The sequence below is a fragment of the Meleagris gallopavo genome, chromosome 3 (genome assembly GCF_000146605.3).
Source record: "Meleagris gallopavo isolate NT-WF06-2002-E0010 breed Aviagen turkey brand Nicholas breeding stock chromosome 3, Turkey_5.1, whole genome shotgun sequence".
Classification (NCBI taxonomy): domain Eukaryota; kingdom Metazoa; phylum Chordata; class Aves; order Galliformes; family Phasianidae; genus Meleagris; species Meleagris gallopavo.
In genome coordinates this window covers 24,806,334-24,826,084 of record NC_015013.2, presented here as the reverse complement: position 1 = coordinate 24,826,084, position 19,751 = coordinate 24,806,334, and the positions used below count along the sequence as shown (strand labels likewise).

The window sequence follows — 19,751 nt, the reverse complement described above, 5'->3', positions numbered from 1 at the left end:
TCTGTTTTAAACAAGGCAAATTACATTAGTCAATAAGTGACCTGGAAAGGAACTACTAGAGCTGGTCAGAGGAAATTTGTTTGACTGCACAGAGAGATACTGCTTTCACAGTCTTTTGCCAGAACACAACTCCAGCAATAAAAATCCTCAAACATTTTCCTTCTGTAGGAATTCTGGATTGTGTAGGATAGACATACATCTGTGCCAATCAGCCCCTCATTCTTCAGCTACAGCAAAATTGTATTGTTTTTGAATGATACCATGTCAGACTTCCATGTCGTTATTTATAGTCATTTGGTGTGTGGCAAGAGCTGTGCAATTTAAGTTACAAGTGTCAAACTCCAGTTCATCCAAAGGTTAAACCTACTGTGTAGCTGGGTGGCAGCTCTGCCTTTATCCACATTTAGCACACACAAGACATTAATTCCCTTGACGGATGAGGAACTCCTAGGCTGTTCATCTGCACAGATGAGGCAATGGACTGAAATGAGACAGTGAGATATGATGTCAACTTGTGAGCTATCAGTGTGCCATTATGGCCAAGACGGCAATGGAATCCTAGGGTGCATTAAAAGAGTTTGGCTAGAAAGTTGAGGGAGATGATCTGCTCCCTCTACTCTGTCCTCTTGAGACCACATCTGGAGTTACGTGTCCAGTTCTGGGCTCCTCACTTCAAGACAGGGAACTTCAAGACAGAGGCCAGCAGATGGCCACAAGGATGATGAGGGACCCGAAGCATCTCTTTTATGAGGAAAGTCAAGGAGACTGTTCAGTGTGGAAAAGAGAAGACTGAGAGGGGATCTTACCAATGCTTATCAAAACCTTAAGAAAGGATACCAAGAGGATGGAGCTAGGGTCTTTTCAGCTGTGCCCAGCAATAGAACAAGGAGCAATGGACAGAAACTGGAATACAGGAAGTTCTATCAAACATGAAGAAAAGCTTATTTACTTTGAGAGTGACAGAGCACAGGTTGTCCAGAGAGGTTGTGGAGTCTCCACTGGAGATATTTAAAACCCAACTGGAAGCTTTCCTGTGCAACCTATTGTAGGAAACCTGCTTTAAGCAGGGAGGTTGGACTAGATGATTTCCAGACATTCCTTCCAACTCCTAAAATTCTGTGATTCTGTAACTGACTGAACTCCTATCCACATTCGCAACTAAGTGTTTAACTAATTGCAGCAGGAGTATTCAAATGTGCGTTTTGGAATTCCATGGAGATTCCTCCCAAGCAGTTCCTGCTGTGCCCAGACCAACTCTTTTGTTTCAGCATGTAAATTAAATGAGTGGAGAATCTGGAGACTTCAGAGACTAATGTGGGAACTGAGCACTCACCAAGTTATACATAAATAATTAGGGTTAGGGTTTGTTTCTAATTGTTTCTATTTGTTTCTGCAGATGAAGAAATGGGTGAACAGAACAGTCTTTTGTAGATAGTTCAGATAATCAGGAGATGTATATTGTTTAAGAAAAGTAATAGCAATGGACTATGCATATGCTAGCGAAGATACATAGGACTGTGGTCCAGCTGGATATAAGAATTTAGCAAAACAGCAGTTCATGAAGTCTAACTTAATTCATCTGGAGACTCCATTGTGAAGATCCTTGGAAGAACTCCAACCTGCATCATGACAGCAATCAACTGTTCTATGCAAGCATGTTCAGATCCATGCTATTAAACAAAATTTATCCTCTTTCCTTGTTTCCTTCAGCAAAGCTTCAAGACCTTGAATAATTCTCACAGTTCTTTTCTAAATATATTATTTCTACATACTTCTGTGGGTACATCTGGTGACCTCCCTATTGGAAAACACATTCCTGTCACTGATCAGTTTAGCCCCAGTCCTAGGCATTCGTACTTCCCTGGCTCAGCTCAATCTTATGCTGTTAATATGTCAAAGTCTCCTTTCAAAGAATACAATCCCAAGATGAAGTCCAGTGAGTGGGGGTTAATGGCAATAGAGAGGAAGTAGTGGAAAGAAAATTGATACTTAGGGTTAGGACTTCTGGTTCTTTGCCCAGCTCTGGGAATACAGTAACATATCTGCCAGTTAAGGAGCTCTGAAGTCAGAATTACTGAATATTGTTCCCTTTCCCCTTGGTGACCTAATTTACAGCTCAGTGTCCAAACTTCTAATCAGTGAGATTCCACCCACTGAACCAAACCAGTTTTGGTGGTGGGTGGCCAGTTATGCAAAGGCTGCAGAATTTGACAATGACATCCATTTACCCTGCTGCAGCAACAATACTTTCCCTTTTGATGTCTCAACATTCCTATGACCACCTGGCAGCCCCCACACACCACGTGCCATAAACCCAGTGGAAGGAAAGAAAAGAACAGGGGCATCCTGTTACAGCCCAGTCTCTGCCAGCCCTATCCAGTTCCTGACATGCCGTTGTGCAGCCAAAGACTAGTGGGAGGATTGCAGGCTGCCCAGGGGCTGGTCAGAATTGCTGCCTATCACAGCTCGCCTTAATCCCAGATTTCCATTATGAAGCAGTCCACAAGATGCCAACCAGTTCAGCAGTTCCTGGAGGTAGCCCAGCAACAGTAAATTCAAACAGAGATTGGCAATGGCTACCTTCAAAGCCATGCAGAAAGTTGCCAGGAGCCCCAGCATCCCCTTGCCCTAAACTCTTCCAGCACCGGGAATAGAAGGTGCCCATCCTACCCAAACAGCAGCTGCTCCTCAGGCAAGTGTGCTCATATGTTTCCAGCTGAGTGATGAGCAGTCCTAGTGGCATAAAGGTGCTGCAGTCTTCTCTGATATGCTATGAGCAGTGTGAGTACGAAGGAAGGCAAGCCTGAGGACATAAGTTTCCGGAGTCCAGAGACTGAGCAACATGAGCAGATGGTGAACTTCCATGCCTTTGGACTAGTCAATATGGACTGAATGCAGCAGTTTTGCACCGTACAGCTGATTTATGCAATAGATCCAACCACAGACGACACAAGACTGTCCTAGCCCAAGGCTCATAGCAGCGCTGCATTGCTATGCAATGATCCACACAGATCATGGAAACATGGAAGCTGTGCTATGCCCAAGGGACTATCTGGGTGGTGAGAATATCTCCATGCATGTGGGGCCTGGATGGCATTGCAATGCTCATGCTGCTATGGACTAATATTCCTTACACTGAAGAAAGACACTTACTAACGACTTCTTCTCTCCTTCATGACCTGAGGAGCTCTCAGAGATCTTCCTTGTGTGCTGTTGTTTCTTCTCTTTCCCTTTCTTGGTCTCTGCTCCACCTGTCTCTTCAGCCCTGTTCCCGCGTCTCTTGTCCACTGCCGTGAACCTCAGAGCATTGACCTGTAGCAGCACATCATAACAGTGCAGGCCATTAAATATATTCCTACCAATAAGGTTGAGCAGCCATGGATTTTTCAGTAGATTCTGAAAGGAGTGCAAGCAAAGAGGCTCTGCAGAAGGAATTGCCAGGAGTTAAGCCTCCCCAACGTGCTCCTGGGAATGCTGATTATATTAGCCCTGTGTTCAGCAATCTCTTCAAAATTTACTGTTCTTAATAAGATGAAACAATTTCTCAAGAGAGGGTGTCAATAGCAACAACTGTCAACAGAAGGACAAGGGGATGTGAAAGCTGTCACTGTTTCCTACTTGGCTTTGGAAAGAGCAGATTCAGCAGAGCCAAACAATGACAGCACATGGCTGTCCTTGCTGTGCCTCCGTCTCCCACTCCATCAGTGGAAGACAATCATCTGAGGCAGGCAAGGAGCATGGCTGGGGACAAGGGCAGGGGGCTGAGAGATGTCTGTTCAAGCGACTGTTTGCAGCCTGTAACCAGTGACAAGTAACCAGTAGTTGCACATCAGGGATAAACTGAAAAACAGACTGTATTAATCCCTTACAGTAAATTCTATCAGGAAAGCTCTGGCAGAGGTTGACCTTGGTCAGAGTTAATACTCAAAAGGTACTGCCAGGGCCCCAAGTGAGAGCAGGAATATTGTGCTATTCCATCCTGGAGCATTGGGGTCAGCCAGAGACACAACTCCTTGGTGGGGGGCAGCTTGTAAACAGCAAAGAGGAGTTAGAAGTGCAATTAGTCTGCGTGACAACTGTGACCACCTTCTGTCACCACCCTAGGCTCAGCCAAATCCCCCTTCCTCCCTCTCTTGCACAAAGCTGAGCCAAGGGATAGGGCTTACACACATGACCAACTGCCTGTCAGCCCCAGGGAAAAACAGAAACACGGCCATAGCAACGGACAGGCCTGTATATGGGCAGGCCTGTAAATGGACAGGCCCAGACTATTGGTTGGCAGAGCTTGGCTGGTCTGTGAGCAGGGAAATCTAGGACTCAGAGAACAGTTATGGGATTTAGTAGTAGTCAGTTCTCATTTTGTGGTCAACACTAACACTGACAGCCCATCAAAGCACAAGGAGACTTAATGTTATACTCTGGGCAATGAGGTACAGTGCAACCCAAGGTATGGGATGAGGGAAATATGGAAGCTGTTCCTTTGATCTCTCTGCCTAAGCCATTTTTCTCTTGTTCTCATATCTCCACTCAATGATATAAGATTCAGTAATAAAAAATTTAATTAAAGATTTATGGCTGACTCTCCATGAGCCATCTCATATTTTCCAGTCAGGGAAGAGCTCTAGAAAGTCTAGAAGAAAGCAACTGGGCTGCAGTTGTGGCCAGACTGCCCGCATCAGTAAGGATGAAAGGTAACAAATCCTCACCTTCTCTATCCTCCAGATATTGTCTCTTTCCAGTCCTGTGCTCAGAAGGATGCTTGTTCAGAACAGAGTCTTATTTTTTGTTTTGTTTGTTTGATTAATTGTGCTTATCAAAGCTCTGGCCCATTTTGCCTTTGAGGTGAATGTCAAAAGTCAAGAAAAAGCAGTGAAGGAGGAAGCAGCAGTGGGTAGTATGTAGTCTCGGATCTGCCCTGTTATATTCCCTGGCTTGCTATGCTTCCTGCACCCACTTTTGGGCTCTGTTGCTCAGTTCTTTGATACTCTTAACACCTGATATCACAGGAGCGTCAAGCAGGAGCCTTGTTCAGAAGACAGTGCTACAAGAGAAGTCTGAGGAATACAGAGGATTAGTCTTTCTCTAGCTTTCCTAATAAACCTAAGGCACAGTTCTCACAATGATTCAAGTGGGAAGAGATGGAAGTAACAGAGGGTCAGACTTGACATGGCAGATGGTAGAAGGAAGATTATATGCTGCAAGCTTCTAGAAATGAGCACAGAAGCTTAATTAGAGAGATCCTGAAAGCTGGACCTGTTTTCTGTCTATTGTCACAGGGTGAGCCAGTCTAACAGTGTGACTTTCCTCAATCTATCTATAGAAGGGAGAGATGGCACTGACCACAACATCCAACTGTACAGACCACATGTTCTCCAGAGCTATGGGATGCATGCACTAGGGCATCAGGAGCTGTGTTCACACTTCTTGTTCTTATTCTTGTTCTTGTTGCTGCATCCAAAATTCACACAGTGCATTGAGCTCTGTAATTAACCAATTTACCTCTTCATTCCATCTCAGAGAGAAGCGAAGTACCAGGTCTTTCCCTCCCACTTGCAGTCACCTGATGCCTCTTTGGGGACGACACCAGATCCGCCCCATACCTTGTGCCTACATTAACTGAAGTCTTGCCCTTTTACTGCATCAGGCATTCAGCCAGCCTTCTTGCAGAAAGCAGCAGAGCATGCAAAGGGCCAGCATGTTTGCACGCAGCTCCATTCCATTTGGCCTCTCCCAGCAGCTGCTGTGGGGTTGATGGGGACAAGTAGATCTTCTTTCAGACCCCCTGTGGATAGGCTTCAACAGGTCCGCTTATTCATTGATTCAAGAAATCCAGCTGCAATTATGGGTAAGCCCTGATAAAAGAGCCCAGGCTGGGCACTTGGATTCAGGCAGGTCTTTGGCCACAGTGCTGGCTGCTGCTCTGTCTTCATTGTAACTCTGCACCAACATCAGGAGCTTGGTGCAGTCACAGTGCTGATTCCATCACTAAGTTGTATACTGCACAACTTTCTGGCAGCAGAAACACCTTCTGCCAAAATTTCAGGACTGTAACAATGCCTTCTTACAGCTTCAAGCAATGGTCGCACTATGGTTCTTTGCTAAATTGTCTCCTGTTTCTACTTTGCATGTAAATGGTACCATCTCCAGAATTTCTCTCCACGGTATCAAACCCTGATCGTTTGCTCCTACTTCCTGCACTCCTATTTAGGCCAGCAGGAATCTTGCTAGCTATCTTTGCTGGAGATTTGACCACCTTGTGTGTCTGCACCCCGTCCAGCCCTGCAAGGGATCCATCAGTATTTTTGGCAGAATACCACAATGAGAACTCACACAATCTTATGTTTCCTCTAGGTATTACAAAGATTTTTGTGTGCTTTTCAGGAATCCTTGTACAAGTATGATTTTTATTCCTATATGCTCCTACCTGAACACATTTCTTCTATCTGCAAGATAATGCATTTTGTTTGAATACACTCATCTCACAAAGTTATACAGAACTCTTTGAGTGGCCTGTTTATCAGTCTATTCAGTTTCGTGTTATCTGTAGGTTTTTATTTGAAGTGGTTTTGTATATAACTTCAAATCACTGGTTCAAGTATTGATAGTTTTCATTCTATTACTGATCCCTGCAGAAACCAACCAAAATAATCAAAGACCATTCCCAATTATTTCTTCTCTAAATTGCAAGTTCTCAATTCTCTTAATATACTTTAATAACTTTGCATAGTGTCTTGTTTTAACTAATACAATGTACTATAATTTTATTTATATCAATAAGTCACGCCTTACAAAATTTTGCACCATAAGGCTATGGATTTACTTTATCAATCACAACTTTATCAAACACGATTTTCAGGTAGAACACCGAGGGTTGCGGTCCACAAAATGATGTTTCTGATCTTTAGTTCTCTTTCAATAAGCACCTCTATTAGATTCTGCATTGTTTTTTCACTGGATAGGCATTAGCTACCTGGCCTATAGATCCCTTGCTCTTAGAAAGGGTGAGATGCCAGGTAACACATCTTTAAAAGTTATATAATCACTGAAAATGAAAATTGAGCTGAAGACATTTCCAACAACAGCATTGTAATTTGAGTTGGAAAGGATTACCAACAGCAGTTGTCTGAGGAAAATGGTAGGAAACTAATAAGAGCTTCTAACTCCTAATTCTCTCCTTGTTAACTTTTTTCAAGATTAAAATGTATACCTACAGAGATTAGGATTAGGAGAGGGGTTTTGATGGGGATGGGGTGTGGTTGGAGAGATTGTAAGAAATGGGAGAAGGAAGGTCTTCTAGAGGGAAAGGCAGGAATCAAAAGATCATAGACGATGTTGTCTTAGGACCTGCAAGCTGAACAAGGGAGGTATTCTTGGGCTGCCACTGGAAGTTCTTCCTTGAGTTTGAAAGACTCAGGTCAGGAGGAAGGATGAAGTGGTAGTAGATGCTGGTACAGAAGGGGTCTGGCTTTGTGAGGAGGGAGTGGTCCAAGTGAAGGAGGGTTAGGATTGAGAGCAAGGCAACAATGTACAACTGTTGGGAGGTATCTTCATAATTGTTTTAATGGATAAATTAATGTGCCCTGCCTGTGACTATAGTTCCTCTGTTATCCTTTCCCAGCAAAACCCAGACAAACCATCCTCATACCACTACTGTTTTCTCAGCTGAATCATAAATCAAGATGTTCATGGCAGTGAGCTTCCCTTTCAAATTGCACTTTGGCCACTCATGGAGGGAAAGGGGTGAATTGTGCTTCATCAAGTATGACAGTGTTTGCAAAAGGATGTTTTCCTGAATAAAAGGAACTAGAGGAGGATACTCATGAACCAGATAAACTGTAATTTCAGCTGTTAATAACCCACTGTCATCTGCTCCTCAATGGAAGGAAATGGGAAGAAATATATAAAAACATCACCTGTGGTTCCTTGTATCTCCTTCCTGTTCACAAGGGAGGTCTTTCAGAGGGAAAATCCTACAGAGCAACCTATGCGTTTGGTATTAAGAAACTTTACAAGAAGAAAATAAAGTAGAAAAGAGAATTCCAAGCAGTTGCAATCACTGTAGAATTAACAGGACAAATGTCTTCAGAGACATTGAGAGGAGTAGGCAGCAAAGAAACATATTAGATATAAAATGTATGTCTAATTCTGTTGATGGGAAAATCTCTGAACAGTTAATGCAAGAATACATGATAGAGGCAAGGCACAGATCTGTAGTGCTACATTTCTCACTCACATCTAGCTCCTATCCCTTCTCTGCTCATTTCCTTGCAGCACCTTGTGAACATTCTTCTATGTCTACTTGCTACTAACAGTCCTTCTTCCAACACCCCGCCACACTGGCTCCCACCATCTTCTCAGCATCATCATCAGTCCTCAGATAACATCCACAGTGATATGGTGAGGGCTCCCACCACCTCCACCTCACATACCTGAATCCACCCCTCAAGGGCCCTGGTGGAGTCAGACGGCCCCTGCCTCTGGCAGTTTGTCCTTAGATGGCCACTGGCATTGTCATACCTATGCTCTCCCACAGCAAACAGATCCCCTGCAGACATTTTATTACAAGAGAAGAAGAGCCACACATGGAAACAAAGAACTAGATATCTGCTCTATTTCAAAGGTTAGGCAGGCGCTGCATCCCCAGAAACCACCTCAGAGTGTCCAGTGGCCAGGATACAAGTAGATGCTTCAAACATGAAGCATCATGTGTGAACATCTCTTATCTGTGTGAGAAAGGAAATATTTTCAAGTCTCAAGGAAGGAGGTGGCAATGGTCAATGCTGAGCCTAGAGTGAGGACATCTTGGGGAAGAAGCTTGGTTCTATGATGGAAGGGATAGTGCTGTGGAGAAGTTGATCTCTGGGTTACCATGGCATCTCACAGCCACACTGCTGGAGGCCCACTATGATGCCCTCAGCCCCACAGCTCATTGCAGGGTAACTTCCCTCCCCTGTGGGGAGCAGGCTCTAGGGCTTCACAGCAGCTTCCTCACTGTGCCCCTCATCTTGACGCCAAGGGCAATCGACATAGCGCAGAGCCCCACCAACAGGACAACGCTTGGCAGGATCCAGCGCCAGCAGGCTCCGCAACATGAGAGCGGCCTCAGCTGTCAGGCGCTTCCAGTGGCGAGGCAGGTTTTCTTCCAGGCCCGTTTCCTGCCACAGCATGAAATCCTCAAAGAAAGGGTCTTTGGGCAGGCTTTGCTCCCAAGGGAAATAGCCAGTCAGCAAGCAGAAAAGCAGCACACCAAAGGCCCATGCATCCATGCTGGCATCTATGGGCACCCCCTGGGCATCAGTCGTGTTGCTTAGTTCAGGGGCAGTGTAGGGGATTACTCCAGCCACCAGTTTGAGCTTGGTACCCTTGGGCCGTGTTAGCCCAAAATCAGTCAGTTTGATGCGCCGACACTCAGGGTCAAAAAGCAGCACATTCTCAGGCTTGACATCACGATACACAAGCCCCCGGCTGTGGATGAACTCCAGAGCACTCACGAGCTGCTTGGCACAATGCTTGGCAGCTGGTTCAGGGATCCCATCCTGCAGAGGGAGAAAGATAAACAATGTTGCACTTGCACAGGCCTAGTCAGTCCTATCAAGATGGTGGGCTTTCATTTTTGCTCTCCATTCGGGAATGTCTTTGAGTTTCTGTTCTTGCAAGCTCAAATCTTGTTCAAAGCTGTAAATCTCAGAAGTGGAAGACCCACATCCCATTGAGTTTCTCCCTCTGCCCCAGTCAGTCTGCAGAGGCCAAACACTGCTGTCCCAATTCCCATGCCTTTGTAGCAGCACTCACCCTGGGTTTGATGATTGATATGAGGTCTTTATGCATTGCTGGTTCATAGAGGAAACCATAATATTGACTGGATTCGATTGCAATTCCAAACATGCCAATGATAGCAGGGTGGGTAGCAAGGGAGAGTGCCACACAGTACTCATACAGGAAGGTGTGCAGCTTGGTACTGGCTTTGGGCAGCAGCTTGAGAGCCATAGGAGTTCCTGGGGATGGGAAGAATGAGTTAGATCTCCCCTGAAAGTCACTCACACCAAACCAGACAGAGAGAGCACTGGGCAGAAATGGGCCTAGAAACTCATAGCGGCCACTGGGGTCTCTGGCCAAAAGTTTTATGTTGAGGTATGTCATACTGGGACCAGATAAGAAAACAGATACTGCTGCTCACGTGAATTTTGAGCTATTCAGTTCATGCCATAGGAACATTGGGTAGGGGAAGAGAAATTCAGGCTATGTGAGTTCATCAGTTCAACCTGAGACTCCTGGAGATGAGTACTCTTAATGCTCTGAGGGCATTCATAGGCCTTAATGGCCTTGGGCAGTCCCACCTTAGACCTTCACCCACACCATGGCAATCCATGGGCCCAGAAGACCAACTTAAGCTCAAGCCCAGCACTTACTCCCTGACTGCGCTATGTTGTTGGGGTGCTGGTTTCCAGCTATATGATATCCATGCCTATGCATGGGCCATGAGTCCTGATGGTCCTGACCGATGGACTGACTTCCCAGCTTGGCCTTGGGCCTACCTCATCATCACAGTCTTGCCCGTTGCTCTGAGCTGTCCCCCCATCATTACCTACCTCCTGGCTGTGTGCAATGGGAAGATCCCTGTCTGGAAGTCCCCTGCCCTGTTGGTTCCCTTGGGAATTCTCTGACACTCCTGGTCCCAAACACCCAAGCCCCCATCAGCCCACACATGTGGGCAAGTGGAGAGGAGACCAAGCACAACAGCTCACAGGATGCAGCCAGTTCCTTACCTCTCTGCCTGTGGGTCACTAGCATCACATGGCCGTACTTGCCCCTGCCCAGCTCCCGAATAACCTCATAGTGCTCAGCCACCTCAGTGCGCACCAGGCTCTGAGCCGTGATCTCCAGGAGCTCCTCCAGCATGGTTGGTGCTGCTGTTGGTGCCACTGCCACAGCTGAGTTCTCAGCCATTGCTGAGCTCTGCAGAAACACCAAAGCCTGAGTCAGAAACAGAACAACATGCACAGAGCAAAAATGGATCAAACATGCCACAGACTATACCACAGCAAGGGATATTTCTGCTACACGGATTCTGGGTACTCTCTTGGCTGTGCTAGGGTTGAGTTGGTGGTTTTTTCAGAGTGCATTTCTAGGCAAAGGCTGTCACCATATGGAAGGTCCATGTACTGAAGGAACTTCTAATCCTTTCTGGCCTCCAGCCAAATGCTCATCTCTCTCTAATTGTAGGCCTGAGGCCTCTCATTTCAAATACTTGAAATGTCTTGCTGTATCTGTACTGGATACTGGCTTTCCAGGCCTCTTCGTATTCTCTATGATGTTCATCAGTAAGTAAAACATCAACAGCGTTCCAGATTGTGAAGCAAGACCCAACTCTCCTGCCCTCCTCAGCCTACTGCAGACACCACATCTGTGACTTCCTACACAGAGGCCCAGCCCTTGTGCTTACTGAAGAAAAAATTTAAGATAGCAGCATAAATGGACTTGCCTTAGAAAGAGGCACTGCTAGCCCATGACAAAAAGGCAACAATCAGATGTGATATGCACTGAGTAGGCAAAGGATATCAGTAACTCATGTGTCTTCTGACATTTCTGACCCAAATTCGCTCATCTGTGAGGCCAAGAAACTTAAGCAAGAAGGAAACTTGGATAATCAGTGTCATTTTGTGCCAGAACCAAATGGTTCAGACTCATTTCAGATAAATATTTTTTGTTGTTGCTGTTTTTTGTTTGTTTGTTTGTTTTCTGTACCCCTAACATACTACACGGGAACTTTTTGAAGTATCAATGGCAACATTCTCCCACAGTCTATACTCTGTTCTGAAAATAGAGACTCTGCCATTCTGGTCCTGGGAAACCCTCCAAGTTTCAGTTTCAGGACAAGGTCACAGAACCACAGAACCACAGGATGTCTGAGGTCAGAAGGGATCTCTGGAGATCATTGAGTGCAAACTTCTGGTCAGAGCAAGGTCAATAAGAGCAAGTTCATCTGGGCTGCGATCAAGTGGGTTTTGAATATCTCCAAAGATGGAGATACCCCAACTGCTCTGGGCAGCTTGTTTCAGTGTTTAATCACTTTTATGGTTAAAAAGTTTCTCCTTATGCTTATATAGGAATTCTGAGTTTGTTTGTGCCCACTGCTTCTTGTCCTGTCACACAGTACCACTGGTAAGACTCTAGACATATCTTTTTTATACCCTTCCATCAGGTAAGAAGATCCCTTCACAGATAAACAATTCCAGCTCCCGCTCCCTGAGTGTCTCTTTGTATGAGAGATGCTCCAGTTCCCTAATAATCTTTGCAGACCTTTGACAGACTTTCTCCATTACGTCCATGTCCCTTTTTTGCTGGGGAGCCCAGAACCGGACCTAACCTGCTGATGTGGCCTCACCAGTGCTGCGCAGAGGGGAATCATAGAATCATAGAATTGCTCAGGTTGGAAAAGACCTTAAAGATCATAAAGTTCAAGCACAATCTAACCATACTACCCTAACTCTAACAACCCTTTGCTAAATCATGTCCCTGAGCACCACATCTAGACAATTTTTAAACACATCCAGGGATGGTGACTCAACCACCTCCCTGGGGAGCCTATTCCAGTGCTTAATAACCCTTTCAATAAAGAAGTTTTTCCTGCTATCCAACTTAACCTCCTCTGGGAAGGATCACCCCTCTGGAGCTGCTGGTAACTGCCTACTGCAGCCCAGAGTGCAACACAAAGACAGAAGGTTGGACCTTTACTGTGCACTGAGACAGAGATGCAGTATAAAACCATAAATTCAAAATCTCTTTCCATGTAATATTCTGACTGACATGAAACCTTTAAGGAAGGGAGTAGGATCTCAAGTTGTTATAAAGGCTGATGGCATCCTGGGAATATGAGTGGGAGTAAGAATGAAAGAAAGAATGTAGCATTTTCTCTTAGGTTTTACATTGCTCTGCCTGCAACCAGAGCTTATTGCAGTTCCTTCAATTTCTAGCCCCCAGTGTTGCGAAATCTGTAGAGTCCAGTAATGTAGAAACAGAATTATTTAAGAGAAAAGCCTAGATTTCTACAGGAGTATAAGACTGCCTGTGGAACAGTTCCCCTTCATTTCCCTTCCCTTCTCACCTAGACAGTACTGTTAAATGCAACTCATAAGTACCAAGTGATTGACCTTACATTTCTGAACAGGCTTTGGCTTGTTGAGAGAGCCAACAGCAACCAAAGTTAGCACAGTCCATGGGTTATTCAACATTGAACAAGTGTGTGCATGGGAGGGGATAAATGAAGGGTGGGGAGACACAGTAAAGTCATTCTGGAAAGTATTTTAGAGATTTTGTTTTGATGTCCTCCTGTTTGCTGTTCAGCCACCGCAGCCTACGAAACTGCATACAGCAAAGGCATTGCAGAACCTGTCCATGAATTCACTTTGATGCTGACACTTTCAAATTGATGTTGTCATATTTAGGCATTAAAAGGAATATCTGAGAAAGCCTTTTAAAGAGTCCTATCTAGGGATATAGAGAAAAAAAAATGTAGTAGATCTTTAAAGCACATAGTCCTCCCTGTGATATTAGATAGGCTAATGTCACAGTAACTAGGGAATGGAGTAACAGGAAAGATATCAGCTTGCCTTGTTAGATTTATATTTCTGATAAAGCATAAAAAGATTTCTTCTGATGACAGTATTTCTCCTGTATCAAATTCATGGTCTTATACAATTTCTTGTCAGCAAATGGTTCACAATCTTCTCAGATAACTTAATTTCTCAACTTGACTTAGATAAAATTTCTCCCCCTGTAGGCTGGCCACCTGTTAGCACTATCTAATCCAAAGACTGGAATCTTATCATTGCATCCACTTAATGAGTCATTCAATAGTGATATAATTTTCAAGCACCTACATATTGATTTATCAGTTTTTATTATCATCAATTATTTAATATATGATTCAACTATTCTATTAATTATATAATTTTCTCATATTCACTACACCATATCTTGCTCTTGTAAGTGAGAGGATATGCTTCTCTGTATATTCTTGGTTCTCACTCCAGCTCTCAGAGTCAACATATTTCAGTTTGTAAACTCTTCAGATGCAAAGCAAAGAATCAGTGAAATAGCCAGCATGGAAAAGCAGATCAGTCACATAACATGGCTAAAATTGTCTTTAGGGACAATGGCAAACCCAGAGGTCTGATCAGGATTCCTTCTAAATCAACTGCATTCACTGTAGAACAGTTTGCAGGATTTGGCCATTGCTATCCTTGAGGTAATGCTGACATGAGTTTGACATTTCACTAGGAAGTTAAGTGTGGGCTACATTTGGGCCACCAATGAGTAGAGTGTGCTTGGGTGCTTTGCATATACCACTGTTACCTTCTAGAGTGCAGATGCCCTTTGCTGAGCGATCAGGTTTGGACAGGAGACCTTCAAGGCACTGGCCAAGATACACTCACCATTTGGCTGGGGTATACTGAAGGCAGCAGGCAGATCCCTTTTCAAAACTGTTCCTTCCTCCACTATCCTTCCCGTGCTTCAAATCTGTTTTACCTCATTCAAATGGAATTCCTTGTTTTAATTTGTGCACATCTTCTCTTGTCCTGTAAGTGGGATCTCCTGATGAGAAGATCCTGGATCCATCTTCATCATTGCCTCCCATTTGGTTTCTGTATAACTCTGAGACTTCTCTTCTCTGATCAGAAGAGTCTCAGCTTTCTCAGTTTATCCTCATAGAAAAAATCCTCCATTATAAATGTCCCTGAGCATCTGGCATGTTGGGATCATTTTCCAGTCCAACCTTCTACAGAGCATTAATACAAACCAAATAAACAAAACAATTTGGGGCTTCTCCATTGTGCATTCTTGATCCAAAGGCAAACTGTGATTGAGTGTGTTATGTATTTATATGATATCCTAATTTGAATTTACCTGCCTGATGCTGCTATGTAGAGAAAAGTTTTCTAGTGTCCTTCCTTCTGACCACTGCAGGGTTTAGAGACATTGTGCTCAGAGATATGGCTACAGCCTATGAAGACACATATTTAATCTACTTAGATTGAGTAAAAGCAGCAGGGTACAGCCTTAAATTCAGCCTGTGTATTTAATCAACACCTTGCATGGGCTTTACAAACCATCTGGCACATTGTGCTTCTGCAATGTCTATAACAGTTAGTTTAAAAACAGAGAGAATGTTTCCTGAAATTTTACTTTGTACATTTTCACTCACACTGTACTTTGAGTAAGCAGATCAGATAAGACACCTTTAAGTCTCTTTATTCATCAGCCACCTTCCAACAACTTTCTATTCAGCTCTCAAAATAAGACTTTTTCTCCAGCTCTCAGATCCATTTTACAGCTCTTTTCTGAAATGTTGCCAGATTTGCTGCTCCATCTTATAACACAGACTCTTCTGTGGGAATACTTCCTGTGAAACATTGAGCCAAAATTACCTTCTGCCTCTTCCTGTGACCCCCAGACATCTTTCAGCAAGAACAATGCACTGAGAGTTGCACTACCTTATAAATCCATTATGATTCCAGTGTTTTTCCACGTTATTCTCGAACTGACCTTCAGGGATTTTTCCATTAACCACTAAATCTTTGGTGGATGTCCTGAACCATTCTTAGCCTTGTTTTTTTTGTAAGGCACCTGCTAGAAATATCCCACCCAGTGAACATTCTCTAAAAAATATCTGTACAAATTCATTCTGGCATTGATCAAAATCAACCAGCCACACATTTTCAGTGGATTTAAGAACAAGCAAACTTGCAAGACTCTGTAGAGTGGAAACTACCATGTTTTATTGCTGTCCTCATGTTACACATTTCATTAAATTTCAACTCCATTATAATAATGTTACCTTTCATAATGATCTTGAAAAAGCACTGAAATCATCAGAAAATGTTTGCTAGTAACACAAAAATGGAGCTAGATAAATAATGTGTTGCTTGATAAAACGCATGTGGATGCACATGTCGAAAGTGTTATAAATTACCAAAGAAGACAGAAGTTCAGTCTGGTATTGAGGGACAAAAAAAAAGTTAAATGTCATGGTAATTAGATTAATCTAAGCTCTCTGTGCCACTTTTTCAATAAAGTGAATGCTTTGTAAACTCATAAATGTAGATCTGCTATGCCCTCACTTCCTTTGTAGACCTTAATGTGTTGGAAATAGACTGCAGTTGATACAGATTACACCTGAATGATACAGGGACAAGCATAAGAGGATAATGACTACAAGCTACTGATGTTACAGATTCAATCTTTGCATTCAATTTGCTGAAGAGAATGTCCAGAGAGCATCAGAAGCATGAAACATCAACGAGAGATAAACTAGAATTTGCCAGATAGTAATTTAAAAATTAAGCCTCACTCAAACAAACAAAAAAAAAAAGCAAAATCAACCAACCAAACAAAATGCAACCAAAACCAGATATAGCCATTCAACTTTACTTGTAGTAGTTCTAATAAAAGAAGATATCTGTTGTGAGATTATATGCCTTTTACACTGAACTCTGTTTCTGCAAGATTTCTACATGCATACGCCTTGAGACAGTCTGAAACTTAATCTCTGAAAATCAGCTGAGTTAGGAAAGCTGTATTTCTAAAGAGCTGGCCACCTGCTAGTGACTTCTGCACTGAAACTGAGAATATTGTGCACCATCGGACTTGTGTTTTCATTAGAAATGCATTCCTTCAGTTCGCTCTGCTTTGCATTATTATTTATCTCCTTTTTTTATGGTATTTTTTGGAATGTCAAAAATCTATTAATGTGAAAGTCTGGTTTCCCTAGGATAAATTTCCTGAGCAGTTCTGGAGGATGGCTGATGTCTGAAGGTCAACAGAATTAGCGATTGGATGCTATCTTTTTAATGCTATTGATGAGACCACAACTCAGCAAAATAACACTGTTGACCACATTTGACAGAAAAAAAGGATCAGAGAATAATCATAGGAAGAACCATGAGAATGCTGAAAGGACAGCATTTTTGTATTGCAGGGGAAATTTTCAGAGTGGTAGTTTTTTTTAGCTTATTAAATAGATACCGAGAAAGGTACCAAAATTTATCTTCTGCACATACCTTCACTGGTCCTAGAAAATCACTGGAGACACTCTCCCACTAATTCAAAGCATTACATCAAGAACCAATAACTGAAGCCAAAATGAGGTGGTTTTAGACCTCAGGTGTGGTGCACATTTTATGAAGAAGGTCATTTACTCCTAAAAACTTCATCAAACATTATGCAAGATTATCCCTATGTGTTCGGGACTTCTAACCTGAATTTGCTTTTTTTTTTTTTCCCTAAAAGCTACACTCAAGTGCAAACTGTGGATACAGGCATGGTACCAGAACATTTTATCACAGTGGTTGTTTCTGGCCTTTTTATTGATAGATTTACGAGCTGCTTTCTGAAACAGGCCAGCAAGCAAATCTCACTGAGCAGAACTGCTGACTGCCTCCTTCTCAGCACTGTGCAATGCTCTCCTCAGGCACAGACCCCTACCAGCCTCCCCACAGGCAGCTTGGTCAGAAATCGGCAGTGATCTCGCTGGGACCAAGCCACATCATGCTCTCTTCCCAACCAACATGCCTTCACCGCAGCACTGCCGCACCAGATACAACCGCTGAGCAATCTCCCGTAAGTAGAGAAAGATTTTGGGGCACAGCTGCCCAAAGGAGTTCACCACCAACCAGACCACATTGAGCACCAAATGCGGGAATGGGTGCACTACAAGTTATGGCAGCACACGAAGGCAGAGACTGGTCCGTGAGGGGTGCCCAGCTGTGCCCCTTTACCTGCCTGTCCAGTCTCCTTCACCCTACTATGACTGCAGCCTGTCTTCTCACACACCCTCTCCGTCTCCCCCAGGCCTCTCACCTTCTCCAGCAGTGCAGGGCAGACAGCCGTGGGCAGCCTCGACTCCCCCTCTGCTGCCTCTGGGCTGGAACCAGGCTGTGTCAAGCAGCCGGAGGGGCTGCCAGGCATTACAGGGCTGAGCGTGACGCTCCGCCCCTTCTTCAGCCTCTGGTCCAGGGGCACACCGCCCCGGGCTGAAGGTGACCTCTCAGTGGGAGGAGAAGAGGGGGGTGGTGGGGAGGAAAGGGGCTATCCATCCGCCCAGCTCATGGACAGGGAGGCGTCATAGGGATGGAGGTGGAGCTGTTGTTTCTGCTCAAGTCGGACCATCACAAGCCCCTGGGATCCTTCAGAAGATCCACCCTTTGCAGACCTTCCCTCCAGCTTCGGCTGTCCCTACAGTTGAACATGGAGCCATGCCAAGTCACAGTACAGCCCTCACAGCAGGGCTGAGGACCACTGTGGGTAGCCAGCACTTTCTTTTGGTCACTGGAGGGGGAGAAGGCATTTTGGTCACAGCTGCCTATGTCAGTGAGCATCAGAGTCTAGGCACAGACTGTAACTAGTTCAAGGCCACATCATGGGGCTTATGACACAGGCTCCTCACACAGACCAGTACTACAGTTACAGAGAAGGTGAAATTATTAATGGTAACTACAATGGCTTGTAGGAGTTACATCTATGCTCAGTTCTTCCACCTAGCTGATATTCATGGAACTATAGACTATCCTGAGTTGGAAGGGATCCACAGGAACTTGAATCCAACTCCTGGCCCCATAACAGGACTGCCCAAACCGTGTCTGAGAGTGTTGTTTAAACACCTGTTGAAGTCCTGCACTTGGGCAGCCTGTTCCATGCCCACTGCCCTCTTGTGCAAACCCTTTCCCTAACCCCCAGCTGCCCCTCCCTTGACGCAGATCCATGACGTTCCCTTGGGCCCTGTCGCTGTAAAAGATAGCAGAGCTCAGCGCTGCCCCTCCTCTCCATGTGAGGAGCTGCAGCCACCATCAGGCCTCCTCTCAGCTCCTCAGCTCCTCTGCTCTGGGTTGAACACAGCAAGGGACCTCAGCTGCTCCTCATACATCTCGCCCTCTAAACAATTCACCATCATCATAGCCCTCCTTAGGGTGCTCTCTAATAGTTCTATGTCCTTCCTATACTGTGGCACCCAACCCGCACACAGTACTGGAGGTGAGGCTGCACAGCACAGAAAAGAGCAGACAACCTCTCCCCTCACCCACTGGCAGTTCTGAGCCTGGTGCACCACAGGGTACGGTTGGCCTTTTGGGCTGCCAAGGCACACTGCTGCCTCACATTCAGCTTACTGCCAGCCAGAACCCCAGATCCCTGCAGGGCTTATCTTCAACCTTAAAGTTCTCTTTCTTCTACTTGAGCAAGGACAGGAAAGAAACTCCTGTGGATATGGACACCATGCATGTCTTAGATACTGGCTGCAGAGTACAGAGTTTTACACTCTAAGAGATCCATCAGTTTGTGTATCTGCAGCAGTGATGAATGCAGCAGTGATGAATGCAGCTGTGGTTGTGGCACAGGAGTGTCACAGTGCTGGCCTCCATGTTCTCTGGAGCTGGGACCATGTAAGGGAACCTGAAAGGCTTAAGCTGTCCCAATGAGCTTCCATACCCACTGTGGGGATACAGTGTAATGAGGAAGGCAGAAAGAGGGCAGAGGTGAAAAATGAAGTCTAACAGAGGACAGGGCTGAATCTTATGTCTGCTTTCTGAAGGGAGGGAAGGACTTGTCAGTACAGGCTCTAGTTGGCCTGTGGGCAGCAAGGTAAGATGCAAGACACAAGAATGTCATCACAGACTGGTGAAGAGCCAGGCTGCTGTCACCTAGCTCTGATGGTGAAAGAAATCCAAGGGTAAGAGGAGTAGCATAGCCAAACTCCC

The 19,751-nt window shown here is 44.6% G+C and overlaps 1 protein-coding gene across 1 annotated transcript; it reads right to left on the bottom strand.

Moving 5' to 3' along the window:
- Window positions 1-1,082: 1,082 nt before the first annotated feature.
- On the bottom strand, window positions 1,083-18,110 carry SBK2 (SH3 domain binding kinase family member 2). Its single transcript, XM_003204831.4, is given in 5 exon segments — window positions 1,083-9,536; window positions 9,793-9,995; window positions 10,767-10,956; window positions 17,860-18,066; window positions 18,069-18,110. Coding segments are annotated over 5 exon segments (1,197 nt in total). The 5' UTR covers window positions 18,096-18,110; the 3' UTR covers window positions 1,083-8,966.
- Window positions 18,111-19,751: the final 1,641 nt, after the last annotated feature.